Below are 7,149 nucleotides of genomic sequence, written 5' to 3' on the forward strand. Positions count from 1 at the left end.
CTTTTATCCAATGGGAAACTAGGTTAATTTCAAAGTGAACAGCTTCAAAATGGATTGTATGGAGTCCTCAGGTTGTGAATCCTGTTTAATGGGTTTTAATTTAATTTCATGTTTATTTATGTGAGAAAAATATCATTGTTAACATAAATAAATAAATAAATAAATATCCCTTCTCATTTTCAGTGGGATGATTCTGTCCTGCAATGTCAGAAAGAAAGGTGATTTAAGGAAAATATGAATGAAAAAAATGACACAAAACGGATAATAAAAGCAAACTAAAATCTCAGCGTGATGTGTTAAGTGTCAGGGTAGAAATAAAACGAAAGACAGTTGCATTGGGGGAGGGGGTATTCGCAAAAATACAAATGTTTTCAGGGTAGAGATTCGCTCTGCTGTGGAATCCTGGTAGAGAAGGAGAGAGAAGCTCCATTTAGTGGAGCTCTTCAACTGCTTTTTCAAGGGTGCCAGATTATTTTTAATGGTGCACAAAGACCAAATTTCATATTTCACTATTTCATAAACAGCATTTAAATAAAATGTACTTTAGTGTGAATTTTAAAAAATTGATTCCTTCTTAAAATATGCTGAGCTATTATCATTGACAATTTTGCCACGAGTGCGAAGTATGCTGACATTGGAATACCTGCCTTAAAAGGGCGAAGTGTACGTTCATGGGGACAGTATTGTGGCCCGTAGCTTCAATAACCCTGCCATATGGGAAGTAGATTGCAAATCAATAGCATGTTCACGACGAGCATGGCTTAGGAGCAGTTATTGCGTAAAATAATAATAATTATCGTCATGATGGGGGGCTGACAGAGTGGGGAATCTGAGTTCAGTGTTTAATTCAGATACTGTGCTGTAAATGAATGATGAACCGGGTCAGTGCGAACAGGAACCAGCATGCGGGTGTAACATTGTTTGTCTTCCGGTTGGATGTCTTCAGGTCTGGCAGTTCAGTTTTTGCTAACATGTGCAGGAGTAACTTTTCTAAATAATGAACATAGTTTTATGAGTCCTGACATGCTATGCGACCACAAGAATGTACACTGGACCGTTTTCTAACTCTGATTTATTTTCTGTTTTCTGATTTATTATGAATAAAATGGACAAAGAAACGAATAACACGTAATTGCAGGCTACATTAGCGAGCTAGCTTCTAGCACGGTTTTGATAAAAATATGAACATCGATAGACCGTGTTAGCTTGCATATCTGTATGCGCAGAAGTGTAGTGATTTTAGTCTGTCCTATATTAACTAACGTTCATTTGACAGCTTTCTTCGTTCAGGTGTAAATGAAACAATTGCTAACTAGCAAGCATGTTTGCATGCAAAGCGTCTGGCTAATATACATTGTGCATGTGCTTGTTAATCTAGAAAGTTTAGCTTGCTAGTTTAACTAGCTGTTTGACATGTTAACGAATGACTTTATTTATCCGCAGATATAAAAACATCCTGGTTTGACCCTGCCCGTAACATGTCAGCTGACACTGTTGCATCACAAAACATTACGGCGTTTCGTGAGTTAGATGTGGAAAACCTTACTCAGTGCACCGTGAAGCAGACCAAACCTACGTTTTCTGCGTCTTTACGAAAACATTACACCTACGCAAAGAGATGGGTAAATTATTATTTAAAAAATGAATGAATGATTATGCTTAATTGCAGAGGTGGAAAGTCCAGGGGTCAGAAAGTACAAGTCCTGCCTTGTGTTTCTTCCACCAATGAACTCAGTCAGCTGATTTCACTGATTAGTTCTACCACCTGGCTGTAGAATTGTGCTAATTAGCAAATCCAGGTGGTTGGAACAAAATACTGGGGAGGACTTTTGCTTTCTGAACCTGGATTTTCCACCTCTGCTTAATTGTTGAGTTGCAGACCACCATGTTAATCAGTGTTTGTGTGTGATTTTTCCCTAGGCATTTTCTACATATGTGGCTTCAAAGAAGACCACTGCACTTAGCGAAACTGACTGCCCCTGCACGTGGCATTGCTGCGGGCAGGTCTTCGAGGACTCGGGTTCCTTGCACAAGCACATCTCCAGTACCCACAATGCTGAGGTTCTGAAGCACACCGAAGCCATCCTCAGGCTGATCTTGAGCGGTGTTGAGGACGAGAGTCCAGCTCTGGAAAGCTCTAGAGAGCAGGAACCGGGAGATGTATCCAGATGGATACCAGACACTGCACATGTCGACGAAGAACACCTTGTAAAGTAAGGGCCCAGCGGAATGATTTCAGTTTATTTCAGGTATATGAAGTAGAACTGTGAGAGTGGTGATGCCAAAGCCGCTTTCTTACTAAAGAAGACTAGCAGTAACAGGAATTTGAAATGACACTCTTTATGTTCCACATCTCTCTACCGTTTTTATTTAGCCCTAAAATCTGACTAAGTGGGGCACTGTTCGACCAGGTATATAATCGTCATGACTTTGATCAGTTGTCAGCTGTATAAATGGTTAATATGAGAACTAAAAGCAAATGGATGTGGCTGTTTGCTGAGCAAAGAGATAATGACGCAGAACACCTGCAGAAGTGTAACAACAATGTGACTGGTTGTGATTTTTCTGGATTTATATGGTGAAAGTGCATCTTCATTACTGTGAAACAGAGAGTGAATGTGTTTAACTTTTGCACCAATCAGGAGCCCAGGCGAGGTCCTCCTGTTTTACTGTTATACTCAGTTACCAGACCCCAAGCTCATCTGCACCTGGCAGAACGCGCTGTGCCAAAAGCTACACCTCACCGGCAAGGTAGGGGAACACATATTCATTGCATCACTGGCCCCAATGGGGAAATATGGCTGCACCCAAGCCAAAGTTGACACAGTGACGCACAGGGTACAGCAGCAGCAGCAGACAGGAGGAAGTAAGGGGCAAGTTACTGTACACTAGCTTAAAATACCATGGACGTTTTACTCTTCAGTTCAGGTTAAATTAAGAATTCTCATGATGTTGTGCATAATTGATAAATACTGCATTGAATCATCACACATGATAAATTGCCATGTGGTTCTACATCAGTGTTAATCACTATATATCTAGAAATAAAGGGGCTTGTTGCTATTTCACCTCTTAAGGGCTGAACCAATATGGGGGAAAAAAACTGTCTACCTTGGTGGGATTTACATATTGGAACAGTTTGTGTGAAATAGAGTTGAATGAAAAGGCTTGTGATCTGTATAGAAATTAAAATTAAATCAGTGTGGTGAGTAGAAACATCTGTGGGGGCATTCCTATGGCTTTAGCGGGAATTGCAGAGAACCTGGAAGAGTTTAAAAACAGTGGCCCTGTCAAAGAAGGACAACTGGAATGGTGCACTCATTTCATGCCAGGCTAGCCTAATCCTGCCCTCCATCCCAGAGATTCTAAAGGGATGATGCAGTCCTGCAGTCTGATTGGTTCTATCACGCAGGTGTCAAACTCCAGTCCTGGAGGGCTGCAGTGTCTGATGGTTTTTTGGTGTGTTTCAGCACGAGTGAAGCCATTGATTGACTAAGGTTTCCACTCACCTTCTTCTCAAAGCCTTAATTGGCAGCTGATTGAAAGGCAATGACAAAAACCTGCAGACACTATGGCCCTTTGGGAATTTAGTTTGACACCCCTGTTGTAGCAAGTCTTAGGTCAGGGGTTGAGTGGGCTTGAATCGCCTTTTCTTATTTGAACCCCTCCTACAAGATATGATGATTCCTCAGAAGTAACCAACCATTGGTTCAGGAGCAGAGCACATGGGTGTTGGGCAGGCTTATCTCCCATGAGAGTATCAGAGTGATGCGGCTCGTAGTACTGTGATCTTGATGAGCAATTCTAACTGAATCCTGGTTTCCTTGGAGGTCCGAGTGGCTGTTGAGGGAATAAATGGAACAGTGGGAGGAACCAAAATGGCCACCAGTTTGTACATCCAGGCAATGCTGTCTCATCCAATCTTCAGGACAATGGTGCCGGAGGACTTCAAGGTAATGTACACTCAGAAGTGTGCGTGCATGCGCGTGCGTGCATGCGCGTGCGTGCGTGTGTGCATGTGCGTGCATGGCTTTTTAAAAATCTTTGCTAACATGTTAACTGTTAAAAGTTAACTGAATATTTTCCAGAACCAATGGTACTGTAAAATGCGTTGAAAGCATAGTTTCCTTGCAGTACCCAAAGTGAATGGTGTTGTTGGTGTTTATTTTTTAATGTTTAAAAAGTATAAGCACGGTTTACTTGTTTTTCCCCTGTTCTACAGAGAAGTGAAGGTGGGGCTGACTCTTTCACTGATCTGAAGGTAGGACTGTACAAGGAAATAGTGCCTATGGGGGTGGATCCAGACACTGTGTCCTTCAGGCAGGCTGGTGAGTGCACGGCAGAGTTTATCCCCACAACAGCGTTCCCACGCTGCTTCAGAGTCTTTGGAATAACTTAAATGGAGAAACAAGACCAGGTCAAAACCTAGTATATGGCTGGGCCGGCTGACCAATGGTGTAACTTCATAACTCGGCCGACCAATGGTGTAACTTCGTCACTCAGTCACAGACATTCGCGTTTGTAGGGCTGGCCCTGCTGTTGCGGTCCAGCCAAAAAATTAATCAAAGAATTTTTGAAAATAAAGTTCAAGATTTTTTATTTTTGAGAAATTTTTGGTAATCGTTTAGAAAAGCTCCTTGTCCATATTTTGTATAAAGTATGCCCTTTAGAAAATGATTCTATATTAGAATTCACATATTGCTCAAAATGGTTGGGTTGGGTGTTCATGGGACTTCATTTGTTTTTGTGGATAATTGGGGCAATTTTGGTCTGCAGTACTTGTGAAATGATTGTCAGATTTGTGGGGAATGGACCTTGGAACAGATTTGGCAGATTCCTCACTTTTGTCAAATAAGTAAATGCATCTCAATCCTGACATGGACATGTTCTGTTGCTAGGGTATTCTTCCTCAGGAAAATGCACCAGGCATTTTTATGATTGGCTTCTTGATGGCCTTCATATTTGTATAGACGTAGTTGTCAAAAAAATTGGGTTTTTATAAAAAATGATGTCTGATGTGGCTTTGCTGTTTGAGTTCTCAGGAGTCCACTTGGAGCCAGAGGAGTTTCACAAAGAAGTGGAAATACTTTTGTCCAAAGGTGACTCCTGCAATGATACCATACTGCTTGACTGCAGGAACTTCTACGAGAGTAAAATCGTGAGTTTTAACTTGAAAATCTTAATGAAAATCAATGTAGTCTCCTGCTGTGGTGTTGTCCTTGTGCAGTGGTTATTATAGGACATATCGACATTGGTCTTGAAGGGCTATCATTTCAGCCATTTTGTGTGGAAAGTGCTGGAAGTGCTAAGCTGCACTAACCCAGACTTGAGTCATTATTCAGTCAGACAAGTAGAATTAAAAAAAAATCTTGCTGTCTGTTCATTCCATGGCTGTCACTGGTGTGGGAGGGGGGCATAATTACGCTCATGCACTGTAGTTCTCTGTAGCTTCAGGACAGTTTGCTGTAACTGTCTAAATAAATGTTATGTTATTCTTTCAGGGACAGTTCAGTAAATGTTTGGCCCCTGACATCCGGAAATTCAGCTATTTCCCAGACTATGTGGATAAGAACCTGGAGCTTTTTCGGGATAAGAAGGTCCTGATGTACTGCACTGGAGGCATACGCTGTGAACGAGGGTCTGCTTACCTGAGGTCAAAGGTAAGGAACCACCCCAGGTGCCCCCAGTCTTCACACCACCCCGATATAACACAGAGTGCTCTGCGGGTTACATTCTCATTCCCGTCCACTGCCCTCCCAGGACGTTTGTAAGGAGGTTTACCAGCTGAAAGGTGGCATTCACAAGTACCTGGAGCACTACCCAGATGGGTTCTACCGGGGGAAACTGTTCGTGTTTGATGAACGCTATGCAATCTCCTTCAACGGTGACATCATCTCAGGTCAGTGAGAACACTTTACTCCCATGGTGCTTTGCCATGGTCCCATGGCCATAGAGACTGCACTCTGTGCTTAATTAGTTTATTTCTGGCTCAATGTTTTGTTTTGTTTCTAGTTTCTTTTTTTAGGGTGGGCTGTGATTTGTTGTTATTGCATTCAAGGGATTAGTTAGTTATGTTGTCCTGATATAAAAAAGCCATCTGCACAAAGTGTGTCAGGCCTATGGGAATTTCACCTAGATAAATTAAAGTAAATATGATTAAATCTAAGTGAGAACAGCACATAACAGTTGTACTTTCAAGTGAAATTAATAAAATTATTTGCAAACATTTACCTCTGTGGTTGAATGGATATTGTTTATTTAGAAATTACACAAAGTATATGATAACTTTCATATTATTATTATTAGTATACAATAATAATAATAATAAACATAGTTTATCCACGCCTCTTGCCCTTTCTCCTTCAACATACAGACTGCAGGTACTGCGGAGCACCGTGGGACCAGTATCAGCTGTGCTCCACCCGGCTCTGCTGCCAGCTCGTGCTGTCCTGCCCGTCCTGCAGGCAGCACGGCCGTACCGCCTGCTGCCCCACCTGCCAGCGCAAAGAGGGGGCGCCGGGAGACGGGCCCCCTGCGCCGCTCAAGGAAGAGTGCGAGTGCACGAACACGCGGCCGCGAATTCCTCAAGATGCGCTCTGACAACCCTGCTTTGTAATGCCTGGACACTGAAACCAAGGAAAATCGTAACCATGAAAGCGTTTTTAAAAATTAACTGTACTCCCATGCCATGCTGTGTACATAGAGGTCCCTAGGAATTAAGAGGATCGTTTTTTCTGACTTATTAGACCTACGATACTTTAAAACTGTTAATTTGTGCTGCTTTGTTCATTTTATCGAATGTAACTGTCCATCATATTGGTTTTTTATTCATCTGAACTGCGCGGCTCTGCTGTCCGATTAAATTAATTCTCTCTGTTCAATAAATCGATTTTATCCGACGATGCACCCTCTATTCAGAAATGGCTGCAATATCCTATATTAACAAAATTTCCTCAAATTTGAATCACTGTGATTCAAACACACTGAGCCTACTCACGTTTAAGAAAAACGCTTTAAAAGTATAATATAAAAATATTTATGAGAACAGCTGTACTCATTGATGTCAGAGTTTTATACATACATCAAATGGGAGGCTACTACAGTTGGCTACCAGATTCATATTACATTTAAGTGCAGTTCACCTGCAAT

The 7,149-nt window shown here is 41.7% G+C and overlaps 1 protein-coding gene across 3 annotated transcripts; it reads left to right on the forward strand.

Moving 5' to 3' along the window:
- The first annotated feature begins 820 nt into the window (after positions 1-820).
- LOC118231770 (thiosulfate sulfurtransferase/rhodanese-like domain-containing protein 2) lies at positions 821-6,911 on the forward strand. 3 transcript variants are annotated; one of them, XM_035425975.1, is made up of 10 exons: positions 821-946; positions 1,444-1,622; positions 1,921-2,213; positions 2,643-2,751; positions 3,831-3,953; positions 4,223-4,328; positions 5,043-5,158; positions 5,502-5,660; positions 5,761-5,899; positions 6,374-6,911. In XM_035425975.1, the coding sequence occupies exons 1-10, from the start codon at positions 937-939 to the stop codon at positions 6,598-6,600; spliced, it is 1,461 nt and encodes a 486-aa protein (XP_035281866.1). In that variant the 5' UTR covers positions 821-936; the 3' UTR covers positions 6,601-6,911. The 3 variants fall into 3 exon arrangements, with proteins under 3 accessions (XP_035281866.1, XP_035281864.1, XP_035281867.1); XM_035425973.1 differs by having other exon boundaries at positions 851-881; XM_035425976.1 differs by lacking the exon at positions 821-946 and adding an exon at positions 953-1,128.
- Positions 6,912-7,149: the final 238 nt, after the last annotated feature.

This window comes from Anguilla anguilla, chromosome 7, assembly GCF_013347855.1.
Source record: "Anguilla anguilla isolate fAngAng1 chromosome 7, fAngAng1.pri, whole genome shotgun sequence".
Taxonomy (NCBI): domain Eukaryota; kingdom Metazoa; phylum Chordata; class Actinopteri; order Anguilliformes; family Anguillidae; genus Anguilla; species Anguilla anguilla.